The following is a 26,123-nucleotide window of genomic DNA, read 5'->3' as shown; positions in this document are numbered from 1 at the left end:
TAGCATAGAAATGTGTTGAAACCTGATCATGAGGGGATAATCTCTTTAAGAGGACGACAGATACTCATCTAAATTAATAGATTAGTAGTTAAGAGAGACTATTTTGGTAGATTAGGCAAAATAGACGACGAAGAATAAACGTTTAAAAGTAAAAAAAAAAAAAAATAAATAATAAATAATAATAATAAAAAAATGCATAATGTTACATAGTTTTTTTTTCAGACCAAGAGTTTGTTTTTCATACATGACAGTTTCGACCGCTCGCAACTGTCATGTATAAAAAACAAACTCTTGGTCTGTAGAAAGAATATAACAACATAAAATATCGGAAAACCAAATGAATCTCATTGGACCAATAAATACATAAATAAATAAATTAATAAATATGTATTAATAAAATGTATTAATAAATGTATTAGAAGCTACAGCAGGGGTTGGCAATCATTTTTTCCATGGGGCCACATGAAAAACAGAAAATATTGTGAAGGGCCAAAATATTTAGCAAAATTCTGCTTAATATTAACTGTATTTCTTTATAAAAAGCCGTAAAATATTGTAATTATATTTTCTATTAAAATATTGATAATTTTCTGTAATTTTCTGCAGTGTTTATCATAGCAGCGTCTCCAGCGTCTCTGTACGTGGCCCCTCCCACCAGAGCAGCACAAATGAAGACTTGTCTCTTTCCAAACGCTCTTAAAGGACGATCGTTTTGACTGTTGACCGTGACACCCTCATCAGAAAAATGTCAAAAATGAGAAAAGTGGAGCCGAGTGCAGGATTTTCCAAGAAAAACTGACTTATTCCTGTTTGCATACAAGTTCATGTTAAAACATTGTGTTGAAATTGTATTTTTCTTAAAGTTTCAGGTTGTTCATAATATTATAATATTTTGTAAAAGAAAGAGTTCATCAATTAAAAAAGATTTCTGTAATAGATTTGTGTTTCTCTGCACAAATATTTGAACTTACTGCTATTTTTGAGGTATATATGCCATATATACCAAAATGAGTATATATGGCACATATATAGTTTTCTGATCCGGCCCCTTTGGGATCAAAGTAGGGTGGATACGGCCCCCGGACCAAAATGAGTTTGACACCCCTGTCTTAAAGGGATAGTTTGGGTTTTTTGACATGAATCTGTATGGCATCCCTATGAGCAGTGTCGTGCATCCACACTGGCCGGTTTTGGTGCTGATGAAAGTGGTCAAAACTTCACAATGCAGCTTTAGTCCGTGCATGAGGTAAAATTACAAAATATGTTTATTTTGTAATTCCAAATGAGCTTAAACGGGTCAGTCAGAGTCAACCAAAGGCCTGTATTTGACCCGGGAGCTGAACAATGTCCAGGTCTGAGCTACAGGCAAAATGAACTCAAAAGAATTATTTAAAATTTGAATAGATTTTTAAAAATATATCATGTAAGTAAGTAAGTAACTGTACTGTAAGTAAGTAAGTAACTGTAAGTAAGTAACTGAGTAACTGTAAGTAAGTATGTAACTAAGTACTGTAAGTAAGTAACTGAGTACTGTAAGTAAGTAAGTAACTGAGTACTGTAAGTAAGTAAGTAACTAAGTACTGTAAGTAAGTAAGTACTGTAAGTAAGTACTGTAAGTACTGTAAGTAAGTAAGTACTGTAAGTAAGTAAGTAACTAAGTACTGTAAGTAAGTAAGTAAGTAAGTACTGTAAGTAAGTAAGTAACTGAGTACTGTAAGTAAGTAACTAAGTACTGTAAGTAGTAACTGAGTACTGTAAGTAAGTAACTAAGTACTGTAAGTAAGTAAGTAAGTACTGTAAGTAAGTAAGTACTGTAAGTAAGTAAGTAACTAAGTACTGTAAGTAAGTAAGTAGTAAGTACTGTAAGTAAGTAAGTAACTGAGTACTGTAAGTAAGTAACTAAGTACTGTAAGTTAGTAACTGAGTACTGTAAGTACTGTAAGTAAGTAAGTACTGTAAATAAGTAAGTACTGTAAGTAAGTACTGTGAGTAAGTAAGTAACTAAGTACTGTAAGTAAGTAAGTACTGTAAGTAAGTAAGTACTGTAAGTAAGTAAGTAGTACTGTAAGTACTGTAAGTAAGTAACTAAGTACTGTAAGTAAGTAACTGAGTACTGTAGTAAGTGTAAGTAAGTACTAAGTAAGTAAGTAAGTAAGTAAGTAAGTACTAAGTACTGTAGTAAGTACTGTAAGTAAGTACTGTAAGTAAGTAAGTACTGTAAGTAAGTAAATAAGATTTCTCTTCTTTCTCCTCCTTTTCATTCATTTTTTGTATGTCTGATGTTGTGACACTCTCGATGTCTTTTATATTTTATGAATGAAATAAATAAACAAAATATAAATTAAATTAAGTACGTTTTTTAAATTTAAATTTAAATAGCACGTTTCACAGACATTTGTCACAAAGACGCTGGTGGAGGCCATGGGGCAGACTCACTGAAGCCAATCGGCGCCATTCCCCCGTCCGACCACCACCATCACTCACACACACACACACACACACACACACACCACTTTCTTACTAGGCAACGTGGGTAAAGTGTCTTGCCTAAGGACATAATGACAATCTTTTTGTGGCACCTGATTTTCCCAGCGGTCTCCCATCCAAGTACTGACCAGGCCCGAATTTGCTGAGTTTCTGAGATCTTTAACAAGGCCACAATACCATTTAAAACTTTTTTTTTGCCTTATTTATAAAAGAAAACAAACAAGATGAACAACAGACTGCTCGTCCTCGTCGGTCAGATCCACCGGCCCACAGGTTGGACGTGTCATTCCAGCTCGTACAGATGAATACTGCTGTTGTGTCCTTGGGCAAGACACTTAACACACCACAAACCTGCGTGTCTGCCTAAACTGCGTGTCTGAACGTGTGAGTGGGTCAAGATGTAAAGTGCCTTGAAGGTAGAAAAGCTCTACATAAATATTTTACTGGGCGTGACAAACAGACCGACTTCATTATTACATCCAGCTGATTTTATTGAAAATGCAGGAACAAGACAACAGCAGAAGAATACAACTTAAAATGTACCAAAAGAGATGCTATGTTACAGTTAGGATCAAATCATAACTTACTGACATTATCTGAGGTTCAAATATCGATATGGTGAAAGTATTTATAACCGAGTTTGTTTTAAAAAAAAAAAAAAAAAGGCCCACTCAGCGAACTGTGGTTTAGGCTGTTCGCTGCTGCCCTCTACTGGCGCATGCTCGGTCATAACATCTCAAAAAGTTAGTATTCGCTTTACAAAAACCTGTCAAGTTTCAACTATTATTGTCAGACTAGTTCCTATTGCTACCACTGGGCACGCCTCTGTGAGCATGGTTACACTACCGTCTGTACAGGGACAATAGAAAAATAAGGATAAAACCATGGAGCGTGTGGGATTGTTCAAAACAAATCTGCTGAATATGTACTGATTAAATAACAAATGAACGTAAGACAATAAATACGTGTTTTTGTCTGAACGTGTGTGTCTGTAAACAGTTGGTTTCTACAAAGCGGAGTACCAAAGATTGTAAAATGGAAAGAAATATTATCTTAAAGGAACTGTATGTAAGATTTTGACTGTAAATTTCATAAACCAGATACATGTTCAAATCCAATATAACTTTTACTGATAACAACTGATTTGCTGATTTATGTTTAATTATAGAAACATTATTTTACATCATTTATGGTACAATTTGGTGTTTTGGTTCAAGACAATTATCCAATCAGAAAGCAGAATGAGCCTCACACAAGTCTCTCATTTGGGTTGCCAGTTTCGGTGGAGAAATCCAGCCGGTTTCAACCTAAAATGCCTCTCTCTGATCTGAATTGTCACTACCTAAACCCCAGAACCTACAGTCAATCCTGAATCAGTGCTAGTGCAGCCTCTGTAGCTCCTGGAGGGAATTCTAGAGGTTCTGAGCTTTCACATGAGGCATGGTGTGTCCATATCCACCTTATTCTCTCCCGTCCACTTTTGCCTCTAAATGCTCCTGAGCTGTGTTTTTTTGTTGTTGTTGTGGTGTTAGTTCTGGTTAAACAAGGATCCCATTCATGTCAATGGAGAATTTGGGAAACATTTTGCATCTTAAATATGACATAAAGTCGGGTTCATTTGTGTAAAATGTTCAGTGTTCATGTGCACCAACAATAGCCTGATTCATCAGCGGATTTCACTTCAGCATTACGATTCGTTTGCTCGACGGTAGGCAGGCACTTTTTTTATTTAACCAAACACTGTTATTTGGTTGTGACGTATGTAATGCGCCAAATCCCGTAGAAAGAAGGGTAATAATGTCTTTCCACTTGATAAAATTCACCAAACATTCTCTTTGTTCCAACTTTAAATCCTTGATGTCGGGAATCGTTGCCAACACAGAATGTCTGTCTTTGTCTACATCCACCTCGACCGCTTTGTTTACTGTTGTGCTGTTCCACAAAAGGGACCCAGACAGGCGCTTGAGTTTGACGTCATGGCTTCACAGCTCTTCGCTGATTGGCCGGTGCGCAGTCTGCAACTTCTGGGGTTCTTGCAAACCGTCTAGTGTATTCTGATTCCTGACCTAGTCGCTGGAGAAAAATGAAATTGAGGGGAGGCACTAGGTGGCGCCAGCCTGACTACACCAACAAGTCACACTGCACCGATTCTCTGTAGGGCTTTAAAACGGTAAAAAAAGTCCATATTGAACTTATTTACTGTCAAGATCGACCCCATACAAAATAATACAACCCCAAATGATGACGGTGGCGCCCACGGCAACTTCCCGAATAAGGTGGATATTAAGAAACACTTGGATGTGTCCTTTATCTGCAGGTGAAGACTCTGGCAACTAGGGCTGTGCAAAAACATTGAAATAGCGATATATCGTATCGTTTAATTTGATAATACAGTATCGATATTGTGGGCTGCTGTACCGATATATCACCATGAGTCATTTTTGGTACATTTTACCAAATTATTTTGCGTAAAAGCTACAAAAGTGTAGACATTTTCACTGTTTTGATGAGTAAAATTGGTGTTTTTCATAATAATTTTGCATAAATTTAGTGGACTTGGTAAACTTTTAGTATCACAGCCATGATTTAGCCTTTTTTTCACTGAACCGTATTGCATCGATGTGAAATATATCATATTGAATCGTATTGAATCAAAAGATCACTGTTTGGATAAAGTGTATTGTGGCCCATGTATCAAGGTATGTATCGTATCAACAACTGGCAATTGTAGTACCTTTTTAAAAAATATAAAATAATGGACTACATACAGTTCCTTTAATTTGCCCTTATAAGTTTGGACATAATCAGTAGGAATGATACTTTAAGAAGCTCGGGTCATTAGGAAAATAGCCTCTGAACTGCAGTGTCGTCACACTGCAGCGGGCGAAGCGTTCCAGCTTTGTAGATTTGTATTAGTGATCGACATGATAAAGTGAATATGCTTCAGACATAAACATAAAACACAAAATAAAGTGTGTGCAAACCTGCCGTGGGATATATTCACAACAGTGGCTTTGTACAGAAGTAACAGCTGAAGAAACGACGATTGTGCTGCCTAAAGAAAAGCAAAAGGTTCTAAACGTAAAGGCACTGTACCCGATTTTTGTCACATGTTTTCGAGCAAAATTAGTCTCACTGCAGTACAGATATATTGGATAAGCAGCTCTTGGGGTCAAAATAAGTTTGCAGTGTGCTGTAGTAAGATATTAAGCATTTAATTGTCGGGAAATAAGAAGGAAAACCTCCACACTGGCCTCTACAAATTGTGAAAAGTGCTTATAAACTCACGAATGAGTGGTTAGAAGGCATAAAGTAAGTGAGGAATAACTTTGGCCCACTAAAAACTGTTGGAAATTAAACAGTTTTTTCGGGCTGTGGGCTTTTAGTCATTGGGTCCATGGTGTCTGAGTCATTTTATTTAGATTACGAGAGGAGAGTGAGGTGGGCGAAGATTTTGTATTTTGGGGGATTTATTTAAAAAAAAAAAAAGAAGATTAAATTCATGATTCAATAATCTGTTTTTATATAAATACATGGTTTCCAAGTACTTTTTTCTGTGCAAAATAAATAGCAGATTTAGCAGGAACTCCCCCTGCAGGTGTAGTGTTGTGAGTGAGTTTGGTGAGCTTTTACCATGCTCTCTTTTTAGTTGATCAGCAGCATGATCAGCATGCTTTTAGTCCAACAAGAATTGATTTTCTAGCAGACTGACGAGTGAAAATCAGGTACAGCGCCTTTAAATACAAATAAAAGTGTTGTCCATAATGTTATATAGGTGGTACAACTTATCAAACATGGGATTGGTGTTGTGTTGGTCTCTCTCCTCCTGTAGTACTCTGTCTCCTTCTCCTTCTGTCGTACCCTCCCTCCTCCTGTAGTACTCTCCTCTCTCTTCTGGTCGGTTCTTCCCGGTTCACTGTTCCTCCAGCCAGGACGGTTTGTCTGAGCCCGGGGGCTTTAGCTTCACGTTGAACTGTATGAGAGTTTGTTCCAGCTGCTGCTGGTTTCCTGCAAAGTACGCTGAGATGGCGTTGTGGAAGAGGAGGAGCTGCTTGTGCATCACCTTCACCTGCACAACACACAAGAACAGCACATTATCACTTTTGTCTTTCTACTGCTGGGTTTCAGAAGCCTGATTCATCAGTCTGACCTTGCAGCATTAGGATTCGTTCACTCGACGGTAGGTGGGTACTTTTTTATATTTAACCAATCGCTGCTATTTGGTCGTGACGTATGTAATGCACCAAATCCTGCAGGAAGAAGGGCAATAACGTCTTTCCCCTTGATAAAATTCACCAAACATTCTCTTTGTTTCGGCTTTAAATCCTCGATCTCGGGAATCGTTGCCAACACAGAATGTCTGTCTTCGTCTACATCCATCTCGATCGCTTTGTTAACTGTTGTGTTGCTCCACAAAAGGGACCCAGACAGGCGCTTGAGTTTGACATCATGGCTTCACAGCTCTTCTAATTGGCCGGGGCGCGGTCTACAACTTCCGTGATTCTTCTAAACCGTCTAGTGTATTCTGATTCCTGACCTAGTCACTGGAGGGTAAATTAAATTTAGTGGAGGCACTAGGTGCTGCCAGCCTGGATAGCAGGTAATATGAATATTGTTTAAATGCAGATTTCTGTTGTAATACACTGAATTTTTGGGTCTCGTCAGTAATTAAAATGATCAGGTTCAGCATTTGTGAATTTGCCTATTGGATATTTCATGGTAAAGAACAAAGTAATCAATAGGAAAAACTGTCTCTTGCCTCCATCTGAGAGTATCACACCATCACACTCTATAATCTGAAAACCACAGATTTTTCGCACACGTTTATTGGAGAAAAATGTTGGATGTTACACTAGACAATGTGAGGAATTTAAATCACATGCCCACTGTGCGTTGGTGCACTCGATCTGACTATGAACAAAATCCTCCAGGCTCCGTGTGGTAACGCCTCCCTAATTACAATGGTTATCTGAGGCTAGAGCTGCATGCGACCACTATTTTCCTGTTTGCAAAAGTTACTAAATGAAAGGAAAAAAAGGGAGAAATGGGCCTGTTCACAATGAAGCATTTCTGCTGTTCCTGAGGAGCATTTGTGTTTACTGATGGGGACAAAGATTGATCGCAGACGCAGTGAGAGGAGTGTTCACTCTGAGACCAAGACTCCAAAACATCTCACATGGTTTATGTCAGCGGCAGCTCGTCTTTGGTCGTATGACAGCTCTACATTTAATCTGTGGCCCTGTCTCACTCTGACACCCACGCCCCGCCATTTAGATTCAGACTCAAGATTTATACCATGATCATAAATCTGTCATCTCTGCTGTCCAGAACCGTGAAATGGACATCCGGTCTAACACAGAAATATGGGACCAACCTTGTTTTCCTCGAGGAACTTGAGTTTGATGGTGACGTCGCTGCGCAGCCTCTCGTACTTGTCCCTGTAGTGCTGGTACTCGTGCTGGGCCATCTCGATCCGGACCATAGAGGCAGCGTCTCGAGGGCCCAGGCTCAGCTCCTCCAGGTCAGACCGGTACGCATCAAACTCCAGCCTGAACAAGACACAGAGACACAGAGACAGATGGATGGATGAATGCACAGATAGATAGGTGTCTGATCCTGCTCCTCTCTGAGCATACTCATACAGAGCCTTACCGTGCGTTCTCATAGAGCTTGATGGTCATGAGCGTGTCCTCCATGGTCTTGTTGACCAGAGTGTCCACACTGGACACAAAGAAGCTGATGGCCCCCAGCAGAGACTCTCCGTTCTTACACAGCAACTTCTGAGTCTCTGCGTTGTACCCAAACTCATCCTGAGAACACACACACAGACAGACAGAGGATATTTCTTTAATACTCTTCATATAGAGAATTTAAATAAATGTAGTGCATGAGTTCATGGGTTAGTTTAAAAGAACCGTATGTAAGATTTTAATCATAAATGTCATAAACATGACACATCTGTGTCTCCAGATACAAACATGTTTAAATCAAACATAACTTTTACTGATAACAACTGTAAGGCAATTACAAAAACAATGGACAACATGGCCGAGTTGTTTATTTTATAATTTGGTGTTTTGCTTCTCAGTGCGATTATCCAATCAGAAAGCAGAGTGAGCTTCATGGTCTTTCATTTGCATTGCAAGTTTCAGTGCTGAAATCCAGCTGGTTTAAACCTAAAATGCCTCTCTCTGATCTGAATGGTCACAACCTAAACCCCAGCACCTGCATATTAATCATATATAAATATATAAATCCTATCAATTCATCAGAAACCTTGATAAATATTGTTAAATACACTATCACATATGGTGCTTACAAATGCTTTCAGATGTGCAAACATCATTGTCTTTATAACTATCTAAACATTGCTATGCCTCGGTAAAGAGCAGTGTGGCACCTGTAGCTCGGGGGACTTCTGGCTGAGGTCGGTGAAGGTGTCTCCGAGAGCCTGCTGGGTCTGCACCATGCTCTGGAAGTGTGAGCTCAGGGCTGTGGCTAGTCTCAGTATGTTCTCGTACTTTAGCTTTGTGTCTCGTAACAGGTCGATCTGAGCCTCCAGCTCCAGGTCCACTGTCCGAGAGCCTCGGCCGAAGCGCTCTGAGAACATCTGCTTGGTGCACTGCACACACACACACACACACACACACACACGCACACAGACACAAAGACACACAGACATCGCATCACAATGCAATCAGATGTTATTGAGGTCACAGTGGTAGAAATACTTTGAAAGAGTTCTGCATTTGGCAGCATTTGGCCGGGCCATAGTTTGGACACTCCTGGTCTAACCTATGATTCAAAATCAATGATGATTATTTGACATTAAATTGTTCAAGTGGAAAGCAGCATTTTAGGTAAAACCTGGCACATTCCTTCATTCTTCATTCTTCATTCGTGACTTCTGCTACTTATACTTCTAATGTTTTTGGCATTCACAAAATGTGTTCTCATCTTAACTGAAAATGTTCTTCTGGAAGAACAAACCCTACGAACAGTCAGGGGCGTTCGTGAGCCAAAAAAATCTGCTCTTTTACAATTTTATTATACCTATAATGCATCCAAAATGTTTCAGGACTGTAAGTTATTAAAAATACATAATGGGTGGTAAAAAAATGATCAGGTGTAATACTCTCACTTATTTCAGTAAGTGCCATATGGTCCAACTGAGCGCGCCCATGTGCGTATGTAAACACAGATGTAAATGAGGTGCAATTCTAATTTAAGAGGAATTTGGTTTTGATTAAGAGCACATAATGAATCCAGCACAAAATGTTCTCAGTGTTAGAGTTTCTTAAAGTAGAAGTTTCCTGTGAAAACATTCATGAATTAGGCCCAGTAACTTCACAAAGCACTTTTCATCTTACAAAGCAGTTCACGCTATTCCCTAACACACACATCCTCATTACTAATACCAAAGTGTCTGAGCCTGTTACCTTGTACGTGTTAATGCCCCATTTCTTTACACTGTCCAGCTTCTCGACGGCCACTCCTCTGGTCAGCTCCTCCGTCGAATTCCCCGAGTTGTGATTGGACGATCCTGTAAGACAAGACAATACAAGTGTCCTCATCTCGTCTGCAGTGTACCAGTGACAGTCCCATTTCAAATCACACAAAAGGCTATTACCACAGAAGAACAGGTGAGAAATAATGACCAGTGACAGAGTAATGTAATATGATGAAAATGGAGGTACCTGGCTGGGCTTCTCTCTGATGGGCCATTCGATCAGTGGACTGGCTGTTGGCTAAATTAACTCCCCGGGATTTCATGCGGATGTCTGGAATGAGGACGGTAATGACAAAAGTATGAAGAGATGGAAAATATGGTGTAAAAAAAAAGAAATAATAATGAAGAATGTGAGACAATGCAGTGAGTATATGAGTGCATGTTAATCCACCATGCAGCCTGGTTCATGCCGAGTACAGTACAGGATTAAAAATAAAGATTACACGTTGAGTGAAATATGCCCAGGGATGAGAATCAAAATAGTGTGATGGTGTTACAGTTTAGAGAATTTTTACAGAAACTTTTACGACAATTCTATGGCACTAACAAGTCTTTTTAGATTTGAAATAGGTAATGTTGTATTAATTGCCAAGACGTAACATATTTAGATCACCACGTTACCTTTTATTGTTGTGAAAATGCTATATTCGCCGAAAACACCGCATCAAAAGTTGGACAGACTTCTATTAACAGTAATGAGTGCTCGAACAGGGCCCAGGATAGATCACTAGATTACTTAAACATGCATGGATGACGTCTAAATCCTCTTCGGGCATGTTTTTGACGAGTGAACATTATAACATGGTAGAAAAAACGCAATTTCGCACTTTGAGCAACTTTTGGAGGGCCATCACCTGCGTCTCAATGGGGATGGCGTTACTTGGCCTGGAATGTTCCACAGCATGGCATTAAACAATCTACCACAGGCTTTTTGCTGAAAATGTGATATCACCTACTTCTCTCTACTTTCTAGTGCCCTATTGTAGAACATTCCAGGGAAAAAAATAGCGTTACATACTGTCTGCTAGGGATGTAACATTAAAGGTTGTATGGAGGATTTTTTTTGTTTCAAATTGTCAGTGAAATTGTCATCTTTCACTGATATTTTTAGTTTCAAATTGTCATTGAAAGATGCAGCAGTCTTGTAATTATAATGACCAAAAAAACAAAACAATGAAAATCTGTCAATTGTGGATGTAGTGAGGCCAGATAAACATCAGCCAATAGAAAACAAGGCTACCTCATTTTCTATTGGCTGTTAGGTTGTCAATCAAACTCCCTACATTTCTAGTGTAACTGACTCGACAGCGCACGGGGATTATGTGCTTTATGCAGCGGTTCTTAGAGGCTTTTTCAAACTGTAGCTTGCTCGCAATTCACACAGAGTTTGTTGCGATCGCGGATGAGACTCGACGACCAGTTCGCCGCAAAAGAAAGTCGGTTTTTGAGGTGGCTGAAAGAAGAAGAGAAGGGGAAAAGGAGCGAAGACAAACTGAGGTGATTCTTGGAGATTCAGTGATGGCGCAGCTGACGAAGATGAAGGGTCTAAAAACTGACGCGTCGGTCGCTAAAATATTTCTCGACAGGTCACTTCAACAGTAATTCTGAACGTGCACTGGATGTAAACAAGCGTGATTTCTATAGTAAAGAGGTGGTGTCACACATGCACAACATTTGAAAAAGGACTGTCGCTCTATTTCACTTCCCTTAAAAAAATCCTCTATACAACCTTTAACCGAAATATTGTAATATCGTATCGTCAAACATGACACAATAATATAGAGAGCTGTCACAATATATCAAATTACAAGGTTCTTTGCTTAAATGCCTTGTTTTATAGTAGCAACAGTTAATAAATATAGAGAACTACATATCCCATGATTCATTTCAGTGCAGACAACATGAAGAAATGTGTTTTTTACTTGAATTCTTGGGATTATGACAGGAATAATTTGCACCAAAATCTTGTAAAGGTACTTTAAAAGCAAAAAATATCTACTAGGGATGGTACAAAATTGTTACAAGATCGTGCACACAAGAGAAAAATTATCTCGTGTTTATTATTTACATTGGACAAAAAATAATTACTTATTGATGAGTTGGATCGCTTCCAATTCCAAAGAGCAGTACTAAAGTGTAAACAAAAATATGAAATCAAATAAATAAAAATTGCAAGATCAAAATTGGAAACTGAATCATGAAATTTATAGATTAGGAATTATTTTAAAATCATATCTTGTCTCGTTCTCATGGACCCAATCTCGTTTCTCGTCTCGTCTTGTGGAAATTGTGTCTTGTCCCATTTCTACAATCTACAATTATATTAACCTTTCCAAAATATCGTAATAAATATCGTACGGTGAGATGCGTATCGTCATAATATCGTACAGAGAGATTTGGATATCGTTACATATTATTTTGCTAATGAAAAGAAAATATTGCTTAATCATCACTTTTGATTCTCAGCCCTCGAACAGCAGTCACAGTTTACATTTAAAACACTGAAAAAAGATTTAGAGACATTTCTTTATCACAAACGCAGTCAGTGCAGCATATCCTGTTAGTCCACTCCTACAAAGATTATTAATTATTATTAGAATTATTTTCAATTCAATATCAGGAAATATCAGGAATAAAAATTACAAGCAAAATTGCATCCAGCCCCTTTGTGCAAGCCAAACCGAAATGCCAATTACAGCGCAGTCCAAGATCTTAAAGGTGCATTGTGTAACTTTTCTGGTGTAGGGTTTGTCACCTGCTTGTTTCTATGGATACTGCTCTGCCTGTCCATGGAGAAAAGCATTTAACAGACCCTCCACCGGAAAACTTACACAATGCACCTTTAAGGAAGAGTAGGATTGTTTAGTTAGACTCTTGGGTTGTGTTCACATTCTGACTAAGAGATGTCAAGATTGCAGATGGAGGGCAGGGTCAACATTGAAATGTCTATAAAATGCTTAACAAATACTTAATAGTTTTATGTTAGTGATTAGGTAAAAAAATCTACTATATAAATCATGTGACATAATGGTCATAAGGTCTTGCAAAACTGTATTTAATTTTCTTTTAACTGTCATGTTTCTCTTATATACTGTTTTTGTCAATGTTGTTTGTATTATAATAAAAAATAAAACATATATAGATAAAAAAAAAAAAACCTAAGATACTCTTTTCTATACACATCAGCTATCAATGCTTTTAAAAGGACATAAAAAGTACAAATTATTTTAGAATATTTTAAATATAGTTGTACTTTTCTGTGCACTAGACAGAGGTGGGTCCAAGTCGTCGTTTTGCAAGTCTCAAGTAAGTCTCAAGTCTTTGACCTCAAGTCCGAGTCAAGTCCCAAGTCATATACAGGCAAGTCCAAGTCGAGTCTCGTGTCTCTGGCCCATAAGTCCAAGTCAAGTCCAAGTCGTCTGCTTTGAGCTTCAAGTCATTTCAAGTCTTTAAACCAAAGTACCAAATACATCACAGATTTTTGCAGTTAATATAATGTTTAAACTAAATTGTACTTAAACAGTCTTGGTATATTTATATATGAGTATTTATATAGGAGTTGTAGAAATGTTAATTTTTCCTTTTTAAGTGCCTTGACAAGAGTGCAAATTATTATGATCAAAACGGAAAGAATTAAGATTTAAGAGCTCTTAATAATAGTTAATTTGTCAACTAGTCTAAGTATCAAGTCTTCTCAAGTCACTGAGCTTCAAGTCTGAGTCGAGTCCCAAGTCTTTGTCTATTTTATCAAGTCAAGTCTCAAGTCCTGACAATAGTGACTCAAGTCTGACTCGAGTCCAAGTCACGACTTGCAAGTCCCCACCTCTGTTACTAGAGACAATTAAAGGTCCTATATTACACAAAATTGAAGTTAAGTTAATTTAAGTCATGTTATACTGATGTTACCTCATCAAAAACAGACCTCGAGTTGTGTTTTGTTTCATTCACACATGTTTAAGTAAACCTTTATCGGTCTGTCTACATCTCCCAAGCTCAAAATGCTCTGTTCCACCCTGTGATGTCACGAAGCAGTAGTTTTCAGCTCCTTTTACCTTTAGTTCAGTAGAGATTGGCAATTCCAGGTCTGAAATTATCCATATATTTCTAGTGAAGGTGTGTGGAGTTTAAAACACAGTGGAGCACTTCCTGTATTACCAAATGACATCACAATGTGGTCTTCCCGTTTGAGAGCAGAACTCAGCCTAAATACGCAGGATTTGTGAGTTAAACATGTGTGAATGAAACAAAACACAACTCAAGGTCTGTTTGTGATGAGGAAACAACATTATAACACAGATCAGAAAATAGTGTAGACCGTTAAACAAAAAAATTAAACAACAAATTCTATCATGGACTCTTTTCTCCTACCCTCCACCTATAGATTATCTTGATATTGGGTGAACACAGCCTGTATACTGCCACCTGGTGCAGGAGCAGGGCCCCGCCTCCGCTCCAGATACTCGGGGTTGTAGTGAACGGCAGGTCCTGGGAGATATGGAGGTTTGAGGCACAATGTGAAAAAGTGAAATGAACATGGTTTAAATGTGTGTGTGAGATCAGATGGAGCTCAGAGCAGATGGACAAAGGAGCTCTGAACAGTCTCCACAGGAGCACAAGCTGGAAACCAAACAGTATTAGTATGGTATGAAATAATAGTTAAGGTGATTTTAATCTTTCCTTCTTTCTTTCTTTCTTTCTTTTCTTTCTTTCTTAAATAAACAGCAATAGCTCCCAAATTTCTATTTTCGTGACACCAACATGATGTAATTTCACTTTTAATGACATTAAAATAAAAATTCGAGAGCTCCAAAAAACTGCAGAGCAGATCTGCTTTTTCTTTTGCACAGTTTTTGTCTTGGGACCCAGCATGTGGTCGCAACTTTTATTGGATGTGCATGTCTCTATGTACGACTAAATTAGATCAACTCACTTAAAACTGACAATATGATGAAACAAATGATGATGGTACATATATGGCTGGGAGTCAGGTCTACTCCTCAGGATGTTTTTGCTACCTTTTTGTCACTATTATTTCCTGTTATCTTATATCATGGGCCATCACAAGTTGAGCGGAACCAACCCCAACTCGGCCCCATTTGGTCTCAGGGCCCAAAAAACACTCTTTTTTAGGAAATGCTACTGGCGAAATTATGCCACTGTAAATATTAAGGTACTGTAACTGCATAAATGGTCAAATAACCCTAAATTTTTGCATGGTGTATCCTGGGGGATGGGGGAAACTAGCAGAAAACTATTCTGAGGCTTGCTCCCTTTCTACTGTCAAATATCACCCTCAACATCCCCCAAAAGACAAAAAAAATGTCTGCATGACAAATTGCAATCAAAAGTGATCATTTTCAAGCATTTTATTACATATATCACTGCCTCAAATGTACATGAAAAACTCCCGAAGTTTATGAGCTTCAATTTAAGCCCAAGATGACCTTTGTATCGAGAAGGAAACAGCTGCTATGACCAAAGTTCTTCACTGTGCCTCAAATCAGCAGAAAACACAAGTTTGCAAGATAAAACGATGGTAACCTAATATAAAAGTTGAGTGAGTGTAGCCTGCTGTAGTGGCACGGTGATGCCAGGGCAGAGGGGGCAGTACTGAGTGACCTGGAGGACAGTGGCTCACACAGACTTGGGCCGTGTCTCATTTCTCTTTCCTCGCTTCCTTCTCCTTGATTCCTCTCCTTTATTCTGCTGGAAATGGGTGAGGAAGTCCCACCACAGAGGAGACAAAGCGAGGAGAGAGGATCTAAACTCATCACTGAGACCAATAATGTTTGATTATTTTATCTGACGTCTGCCTTCTGAAGCCTCCCTCATGTTTACTCCTTCCTTCTGTGGTTTTCTTTGGGACACCACTTAATATGACGCATTTCATTGACAGCTGAAAAATGGAGTATCGACGAGAGGAATCGAGGAAACAGAAACGAGACGCGGCCACAGACGGAGCAGGTGCACAGTCGTACCTTTAATGCTGCTGGTGGGGATGATGCCCCCTGCTGGTCCCCCGTAGCCTCCGGACACGATGCTGGTTTCATTCAGGTTGGGCCCAGACACCATCACCTGCTGCAAGTCCTGAGGGGGAGACAATAACAACAAATATGGAAGAAGATCACGATAAAAAAAAAGAAAAACGTGGTCTTATAATAGTTCTGATATATAAGAGATCTGATTATTTTTAAAAAATCCAAAAAGTTATTACAATTATGTCCTGTTTGTCTGATTTTGTGTTTGTTTTCATAATAAATGTATGTTCGAATCTATTTTCAGTACAAATTTTTGTAGGAATAAGTATCTTCTTTCTCAACAATACTACTTAATTCTTTCTTAAAAATACTACATGATTGACTTACGTTTAATAGCATTTAACACCACTTTTAAATGATTGCAGCAAATACTGTAATCACATTTAAAACTGTAACAGTTGCAGGGCCCGTCTCTATAACTAGGAAATTAAAAAAAAGAATAAAATAGAACTTACTGGCAAAAATGTTTGTAAGTTCTAGTATGTCATTTTTGTTCATGGAGATGTGATTGCATTGCATTAAAGACGGGGTATTTTACTTCTACGTGGTATTAACTGCTAACATACAACATATTTAGATCACCATGTTACCTTTTATTGTTTTGAAAATGCTGTATTGACTAAAAACGCGCTCCCCCTTCAGAGCACTATCACAATACAATCAGCTAATCACTAATCACGGTCACTAATAAAACTACTGCACATCACATCAGGTTTTTCAAGTTGTTGTGTACAGTTTTGTATCATGTTTTTGTATATTTATGGAGAATCGTCGTGTGTGGGAGCGTGGGTGGCTTAGGCTTGTGGGCAGAACAATGAATAGAATTGTACTGCCAACCATAAGGAGGGTTTGAATAGGGCCAAGGGGAGATCACTACATTACTCAAACATGCATGGATGACATCTAAAACTTCTCTTCAGGCATGTTTTTGATGAGGGAACAGCGTTAAAACATGGTAGGAAGGTTGAAAACAACAACAGCAACGACAATTTTACGTAATACTTCCCCTTTAAATGGATTTATCTTACATATATTCAGTTGCTGGTGCTTTTATTGGTAAATAGTAAATTGAAAAAATAAATTCTTAACAGGGATGGGGCAAGATCTCAAGGCACAAGCTCCAGCAAGAAAATTATCTCATAAAATTTTTTCCTAAGGCTTTAAAAATGCCTTGGACAAAAAAGGGGTTAACTTTACTGATTTGAAATGAACTTTACTGTGAAGGTGCACTATGTAACGTTTCCGCTGGAGGGTCTGCTGACTGGTCTCCATGGAGATATTACTGTTTTACTACCTTATTCCACAGTACGGAAATAAAGTTGGTAATCACAATGGTTAATGAGACAGGTTAATGGTTGGATCTATGGAGAAGCAAGCCTGCACGTGGTAAGAATTCATGTTTTTAAAGGCATTTTAGAGCTATAAAACACATGTAATGGAACAAATTTTTAATGCACTACTGTGGGGTAGGGCAGGGTATCATTAAGAAGCTTGCAGATGCTTACGATACTTATCTCGATACAGTGCACTTTTGACTTCCATATGATATATTTCAAATTTATTCAATATGGTTCAATAAAAAATAAAGGCTAAATCATGTCTGTGATACTAAAAGTTGATACTTTGTTAAACCACGTCTTGTCCAAAGTGAATATGAAACACACCCATTTTAATCATCAAAACTGTGAAAATGTCAAATGTGAAAACGAGTTTTCTTCCACTAAACAATCAACAAAACTGTAGTGCTGTAACAAAATAATTTTGTAAAAAAAATACTCTTGACAATATATCGATACAGCAGCCCATGATATCGATACTGTATCATCACATTAACTGATACGAGCCCTACTGCAAACATTCCAGGCAAAGAAATAACATCTCCATGGAGACAAGCAAATAGCTGACCCTCCGCCTTAGGAAGCTACAGAAGCTGTAGCTCCAAACAGCAGTGCGACAGTGACAGGAAAACTATTAAATAAAATCAATCAAAAACTGAGAGGCCACAATTTTTGAAAAATTACATAGCGTGTTTTTAAAGTGTTCTTTTGTTGCTACTGTAGATAAAATAGCCTTTGTGTGCACGAGGAACACTGCACAATACAAACAAAGAAACTGTAAACTTATTTGGTTTAGTTCTCAGATGCTGTCACACCCATGGTAATTCAGTCATGGCCCACGGCAGTTTAAACAGACTACTCCCTACAGTTCAGTACTACTCAAAATCGTGTAATAGTGAAGTCATAGCCAAACTCTTACAAATGATTCATAATTATTACTACAGTATTTACAAACACGAAATACAAGATGAAAATGTCAGAAGAAGAACAGGGACCTATTCAACTCTGGGAGCATTTTTTTTGAAAGAAATCTCCAAATTTATGACTCACAAATGTTGAATTTTAGCATTATTTGTTAGAAATTGGCTCCACAATCATTATTACTGTTTTGTTTGTCTTCTGTCTGTTTTTAAATGTTCTATATAAACCCCAATGGAGTCTGAAATAAAGCTTGATTCATTTTAAGTCCATTCAGCTGACAACAATCACGTTTTTGGGGTTGAATTTTTCCACGATTTATTTTGCAAAAAGAAAAACAGTTTAATCTATTTCAATTACAGAGTAAGGGCTACACAATTCTGGAAAAATGTCTAACTGCAGTTTTTCTAACGAGCATTGCGGTTAGATTTATGATTTATGTTTTAGCAATAGGACTCTTCAAAGGTCACATTCGAATTGACAAAAAGCGCTGTTTTTTTATGCAGAAGAAGACAAAATAAGATATTTTATTGTTTGGGGAAAGTGCAGTCTTTGCGATTTGCTTACTGCGATATTGATTTTTGATTGACCCTAAACAAGTCTTGCAATTTAAGCATTTTAAAGCATTTATTCTACTCTAAAGCAGCAGAATCTATAACAAAAAACATCCATTACTTTCTACAAATGCATGAATCGATGATGACAGTCAAAAATACTATTCCGAGACCACATTTCTCTGCTTTTTATGGAAGATATCGCGTAACCGTTATTTATTTGACCCCGTCCCTTTGTGAGTTTTAAGTTACATCTGCAACTATGATTATAGCACAGAATGATGCAGGCCTGGGTTAGGTTAGGTAACACTTGCACCCCTGACAAAGCAATAAAGATTAAATAAATGAAAAAAACTGTTGTTGCATAGACTTAACGCAAATTTAATCACAATATAAAGAGGTTGCATGAAGTATTATAGCTTTTACAAACCTGTTCTAGGCTGTCATCCTCTGGCAAGCTTCCTGTGTCTCCGTTGCTGTTAATGGGGATCTCCATGGTTGCAGCTTTACTCATAATACTGTCAGCCATGATGCAATTTCTGCAAAAAGATAGGTATTAGCAAAATAAAAAATAAACACATAAAAACAGTAAAATATTATGCAAATGTTATAAAAGATAGTAAATGTATGAGCGGAGTGCTAACCTTGCTGATGTGGCTGCTTACTGACAGCTAGCAGCAGCCTCTCTTACCTACCCCCGCTCGTAGATCCAAAAACCGCTATGTTATGTATGAAAAAATGCGAAACGCTAAAGGTTTACGCGGCGTGTTGGTTCATTTTGTCCAGTTAAACGTTTGATCCATGGTTAGAAGGTAAAAACATTCCACGTTTCATGTTTTCTTCCATAAAAATGAGACTGAAAATCCCTGCATCCATCCAGCCAGCAGCTTAGACAGTCTCCCTTCAAAATAAAAACTCGTGACATGTTTTATGGCGTTTTTAAGAATATACAAACTCCAAAACGAACAATACGTAATCATTTTGTTTATTTATATGTTATTTTAGTAGATATTATGTGAGAGTAATTGTGTTAAGATAGGTTTAAGTTAGTGTACGCTTTTATTGTGAAACGTAATACCTTGAAACGTAGCCCCGCTCCATCTTCCACGTCGTGCAGCGCTGACGTAGACCGAGATGACGCTCTACCGCGGTTCTCCACAAGATGGCGGCGTTTGCTCATAAACAAATCGAACCCACTGAGCTCAGAAAACGCTCACTAATTAAAAGTTAATTAGCCTATAAATCTATCAGAGACGGATAGTGCTCTGTTATTGTTACTTTTTAAAGAAATTATACTTTCTAGCAGCACTTTTACTCCTACTTGAGTAATACTTTTATTGAAGTAACAGTAGCCTACACAGCTACACAGTTGTAGGGTAAAAATTCAGGATTGAGTTTTTCTTTTCTTTTTTTTAAAACACAAAACGTATTATTTCGTATGATATCTATTTGAAAGTTAAATGGGGGTTTGAGTTGGGGTTATTTCCCAGAGTTGTTATGGTTGAACTTAATTCAACTTCTTCTAGAGTTAATTCAACTTCTTCTAGTGTTAATTCAACTTCCACTAGTGTTAATTTAACTCCCTTAGTGTTAATTAAACTTCCCATAGTGTTAATTCAACTTCCACTAGTGTTAATTCAACTTTCTCTAATGTTAATTCAGCTTCCATTAGTGTTAATGCAACTTATTTTAGTGTTAAATCAACTTCCATTAGTGTTAATTCAACTTCCTCTAGTGTTAATTCAACTTCTTCTAGTGTTAATTCAACTTCCTTTAGTGTTAATTTAACTCCCTTAGTGTTAATTCAACTTCTACTAGTGTTAATTCAACTTCCAGTAGTGTTAATTCAACTTCCACTAGTGTTAATTCAACTTTCTTTAGAGTTAATTCAACTTCCGTTAGTGTTAATTCAACTACTCTTAGTGTTAATTTGGCTCCTCCCACCCACCACTTCAAACCCCCATGAGAGAAGACCAGTTTGAACCAGTTTGTTCATAATTTCATTTTAAATTAACTAAAATAAAGTGTACAAATAAAACACCTCTGTGTGTTGTTCAGCTAAATCAGGATAACCCTACCAAGTGTTATCCATTTACTCTCAAAACGTTAATATAACTTTTGACTTCGGGGTTAAACAGAAACTTTGGTCCAGTATTACTTAATTAACATTTCCAAAAATGTTAAATTAACTCTAGAACAGATTGGACTCATACAAACCCTGAGAAAATGTTAAAATTGATTCCGTGAGAGTCAATTTTAACACTCCACTTTTTGAGTAATTTTTGGTTGGGAACGAGACACAATTTTCACGAGACAAAACACACCACGAGATTGGGGTCCACAAGAACAAGACAAGACAAGATTTTGACATCATTTGTAATAAAGAAGTAGTGCAATCCATTTCACAATTTTGGCTTCAGCCTTTTTTAAATTTATTTTCTGTAATACTTAAGTAGTCATTGTAGTCTTGCTTTTTGGAACTACAGCTTCTCAGATTGACTAACTCACCAACTCTTAGCTCTTAACTTTTTTTAATCCAAGCCAAAAGGTAAATTCAAGGGGGAAAAAAATCTCACAAGATCATTTTCTCATGTGTTTCTCTTGTACCAGTTTTGTCTCATGAGATCTTGTCCCGTCCCTATTGGTTACTCTTTCCATTGTAAGTGTCTACTAAGTGACAAAATATTTATGTTAACAATATGGAATGATTTGAACATATTATAATATAAATACTTACCAGTAACTGTGCTCAATAAGCAAAAGAGTCTGTACAAAAGCACTTTCCCTAAACAGCACACAGCATTCTTTTTACAACCTCTATCAGAGGAGGTGGAGCACGATTATTAAAAACTTTATATGCCAAAATTAAAAGTGCATATTTGATTGTGTTGTCCCAATTTAGAAATTTGTATTTGTCAAGTATTCCAGAATAGTGATAATTTGTCTAATTACCTTATTACCTTAAGTGCTTTTTTATAGATAGTTTCAGATAATTTAAGAGTACTTTTGCTTGTCAGAGTCCAACTAGTAATGCAATAAAAATAATAAAATTGGAGCGCTACACTGGATCAAAAAAACGTACGCATACAGGTGCTCATCAAACCGGAGGGCTTAGATTCTCATAAAATAGAAAAAAGATGGCAGAGGCACGTAATGCAATAATTTAGGTGCGGCAAAATCATTGAATACATACATACATATACATACATAATTTCCGAGTTTGTTGTTAGATTATTTCTTAATGCAGTTGCGAGGGTTCGTAGGGTAAAAATGGTTCCGAAAGACCATTAAGACATTTAAAAACCAGTAAAAGAACTTTAAAATATTATTTATTTATTTTTATTTTAGTATTATTACTTTTTATATATATTATCTATATCCATTTAATAATTCATGTTTCTTTACTAACTTTTAATTAATATATTTCTATTTATTTTTATTTATCTATTTATTTATATTTATTATTGTTGTGTGTGTATATATATACATATATTTATTTATATTTTATTTTATTCGTTTTAAGTACATATGGTCACCAAATATAAATCAAAGACTCACCTGCGATTGATGGATTGTATTGTGCAAGTATTGCATAGTGAATGTGTGAATGTGTATGAGTGTGTGAGAGTGTGGAATTAGTTATTTGTTATTATTATTATCATTATCTTTATTGTATTTTATTTACTCATTTTATTATTATTATTATTATATTATTATTATTATTATTATTATTATTGGTTATATGTTGACCTGTGTTAACGTGGTCAGTTGTTCAGATGGAATTTTTATTGTCTGAAAATTAATAAAAAATACTTTGAAAAAAAAAAAAAAGAACTTTAAAATGTATCCTGAAACTCACAGAGAGCCAATGAAGTGATTTTAAAACCGGTGTAATGTGGTCCCGCCTTCTGTCACGGGTCACAAGACACGCGCTGCTGAATTTTGTAAAGATTGCAAACCTGAAATACTCTTTTTGTGAAGACGAGAGAGAAGGCGGGACCACGTTAGACCGGTTTTAAAATCACTTCATTGGCTCTCTGTGAGTTTCAGCTTAATGGTCTTTCAGAACCGTTTTTACCCTACGAACCCTCGCAGCCGCATTAAGACATTTAAAAACCAGTAAAAGAACTTTAAAATCTATCCTGAAACTCACAGAGAGCCAATGAAGTGATTTTAAAAACCGGTGTAACGTGGTCCCGCTCTCTGGTCTTAGTCAGGTCACGTGCTGCTGAATTTTTTAATGATTGGCAAACCTGAAATACTAGAGCATAATGCATTAAGTTCTTATGTATTTTGGATCGTGCCTTTTATTATGTGTCTCAGTGTAGGAAACTCGGCCAAGGACGAGACGAGAAACGCTGAACATTTGCATCTGTCTGAAAGCATTGTCCCTGCCAGAGAAATAAATATAAATAAATAAATAGGTATTTGCGTCTCGAGGCTAATGCTACTTGAAATCTAAATAAATTATTGATGTAACTGCACTAAAATCGGCATCATCTTGCATACAAATATACTCCAGTTGGCAATAGCTTTGAGACACTACTTATATACACACAGAGAAGTTTCCTCCAATTAAGTATTTACATAACAGATCTTAACGTGCTGTCTGTGATTATCCAGCCGTAACTTGGTGTCTGATGCCTGATATTTATCCTGGTTTGTTTCAGCGAGGTTCGGGAGCTGGAAGAGCCAATCTGCATTTTGAAAGAACCGGATCCAGCCAGGCAGCAGAATGAAAAGGGGCGATTATAAAATGTGAGTTATAGGTGTATAAAAGCACCAGCTCCTCCCCGCATATGTAGGTCTGACGTCAGCCTATATTCTGAAACTGAAAACGCCTTTTATGGACTGTTTTCTAGAAGTAAAAGTCTTATACTTATTAGTTTTAAAGGGATTATAGTACACGATTTTCTGATCTGTGTTATAATGTTGTTTATTCATCACAAAAAAAACCTGCAGTTGTGTTTTTGCGTTAATAGTCTGTCTATATTTACAAAGCTCAAAACCCTTGTTGTAATACAGGAAGTGCTCCATTGTGTTTTAAGCCTCCATACACTTTCACTAGAATCATTTGGATCATTTCAGACCTGGAATTGCCAATCTCTACTGAACAAAAGGTGCTCTTGGACAAAACAAAACCCCTGGACAGAAGGGATACTCAAACATGTGTGAATGAAACAAAAAACAACTCCAGGTCTGTTTTTGAGGAGGTAACAACATTATAACACGACTTAAAGCTCACAAGAGTCAATTCTGTGTAATACAGGACTTTTAAGACATATTATAATGTTGTTACTGTAAGGATAAATAACCAGGCTTAGCTATTTTGTATAATCACTTCTGTAGTTCATTCTTGTACCGAGGTCATTTGGAGAAAAGGGGGTGAGACAAATGTATGATATTCTAATCTATCTAATAGCAAACTAACCGAACAGGACAAGAACTACTGATAGGGATGATGTCATGACTTGGTAGCCAGATAATGGAGTCTGATTGGACTGTGGAACGTGCCAAGAGGCCTGGCTGGTCTGTGCATCAACAAAAAGGAGCTAAGTCTAAACCACGGTAGCCTCCCACTATAGAGGCTTTGCACCATCACGTGTCCCCCATGGCAACAGTACCTACGCCGCCATGACACCGGGCACGCTATGTCACTGACTTCAGCAGCATCGGAGAAACATGGGCAGGTTTTGTTGTGTATTTGGTTGTTCTAGACGCTCTGAAAAACGATTCGTTTCTTCACTGTTCCTCGGGAAATTACTCATCAGGAGGATCAAACAAGGGAATTATCGAAAAAAAAAAAAAAAACGGAATTATTGCTAGAGAACATAAACCGCGAAGAGATTTCCTATGGTACCATCAAGACACACTCACGTCACTTTCATCAAGGTATTTGCTATTTAAATTGTTTCATAGCTTATTTAATGAGAAGCAGATTTATATATATATATATATATATATATATATATATATATATATATATATATACATATAAACATGTCACTCGTCATAGGACCGAGGTTTTCTTTATTGTCTTGTTTATCCACAACTATGTCTTCTAGAATTAATCGCTTTTTCGTGAGGATCTTTTCATGGCCGATTCTTTCGAGGTTCGGCTCACAGACACTTTGACTCGTGTGTCATGTTGATCATAGGAGCCCAGTGTGGGTTCGTTGAATCGTAAACTAGTGCGGGTTTTCCTGGATAAATTAATGAAATAAATGTGCTTCTTTCATTAAATAAGCTATGAAACAATTTAAATAGCAAATACCTTGATGAAACTTCGGGTAACTTGATGGTACCATTGGAAATCTCTTCGTGGTTTATTTTTGCTAGGTATAATCCGTGTCTTTTTTTTGATAATTTCCTCGTTTGAGCTCCTGATGAGTAATTTCCAGAGGAACAGTGAAGAAACAATTTGTTTTATTCCCTTCAGAGAATGTAGAACAAGCAAATACACAACAAAATCTGCCCATGTTTCTCCGATGTTACTGAAGTCAATGACATAGTGTGCCCGGTGTCATGGCGGCGTAGTTACCGTTGCTATAGGGGTCATGTGACGGTGCACAACCTCTATTGTTTGCGTATAAATGTCATTGTATAGGCGTAAACATTGAGTCTCTGCATGGGAACGTCGGCACAGACTCCTTGTACAATTATGACTTTCTAATATTGGAATAAGTCAGTTATCTGGACTTCAAGTGTAATTTTTTATCTAAGCAAAAACTAACAAACACTATGGGGAAAGTTTGTTTTCCTCAACATTACCTCATCAAAATCATACCCAGAGTTGTGTTTTGTTGTTGTTGTTTTTGTTCACATATGTCTGAGGAATCCTGCTTTATCTACATCTCCTACATCAACAGTCCCCAACTCCCGGGCCGTGGAGCAGCGGTACCGGGCTGTGGGTCATTTGGTACCGGGCTGCAAAAGAGTGAACGCCCCCTCCCATACGCAGAGCAAACCGTGCCCCCTCCCATGCGCTGTGTGGCCTGCGTGTTCTCGCGTACGTCGTGTGAACTGTGCCTCCTCCCCTGTTTCCTGTGCCTCTAAACTGGAACTAAAACCAGGACTAAATCAGAACCAAAACCAGCACTAAACCAGGACAAAACCAGAACTAAACAAGAAGTAAAACCAGGACTAAACCAGAATTAAAATAGAACTTAATCCAGGACTAAACCAGAACTAAAACCAGGACTAAACCAGAACTAAACAAGAAGTAAAACCAGGACTAAACCAGAATTAAAATAGAAGTAAAACCAGGACTAAACCAGAA

General features: G+C 37.4%; 1 protein-coding gene across 2 annotated transcripts; it reads right to left on the bottom strand.

Annotated features, from left to right (window-relative positions):
- Nucleotides 1–2,871: 2,871 nt before the first annotated feature.
- Nucleotides 2,872–19,732, bottom strand: LOC110162895 (arfaptin-2-like). Of its 2 annotated transcripts, XM_020927810.2 has the most exons (10): nt 19,489–19,732; nt 19,275–19,383; nt 15,976–16,084; nt 14,420–14,482; nt 10,185–10,268; nt 9,927–10,030; nt 8,888–9,109; nt 8,140–8,297; nt 7,862–8,036; nt 2,872–6,556 (listed from the first exon to the last, which is right to left on the bottom strand). In XM_020927810.2, the coding sequence occupies exons 2-10, from the start codon at nt 19,371–19,373 to the stop codon at nt 6,401–6,403; spliced, it is 1,170 nt and encodes a 389-aa protein (XP_020783469.1). In that variant the 5' UTR covers nt 19,374–19,383; nt 19,489–19,732; the 3' UTR covers nt 2,872–6,400. The 2 variants fall into 2 exon arrangements, with proteins under 2 accessions (XP_020783469.1, XP_055003984.1); XM_055148009.1 differs by lacking the exon at nt 14,420–14,482.
- Nucleotides 19,733–26,123: the final 6,391 nt, after the last annotated feature.

Source organism: Boleophthalmus pectinirostris, unplaced genomic scaffold, assembly GCF_026225935.1.
Source record: "Boleophthalmus pectinirostris isolate CB_2022bp ecotype Guang Dong unplaced genomic scaffold, ASM2622593v1 HiC_scaffold_9, whole genome shotgun sequence".
NCBI lineage: Eukaryota > Metazoa > Chordata > Actinopteri > Gobiiformes > Gobiidae > Boleophthalmus > Boleophthalmus pectinirostris.
This window is presented reverse-complemented; position numbering and strand designations above follow the sequence as displayed.

Coding starts and splice junctions, on each gene's coding strand:
- LOC110162895 (XM_020927810.2), bottom strand. CDS start 19,373: ATGGCTGACAGTATTATGAGTAAAGCTGCAACCATGGAGATCCCCATT. Junction 10,031..10,184: donor TCAGAGAGAAGCCCAGCCAG/GTACCTCCATTT, acceptor CTTGTCTTACAG/GATCGTCCAATCACAACTCG. Junction 8,037..8,139: donor AAGCTCTATGAGAACGCACG/GTAAGGCTCTGT, acceptor TGTCTTGTTCAG/GCTGGAGTTTGATGCGTACC.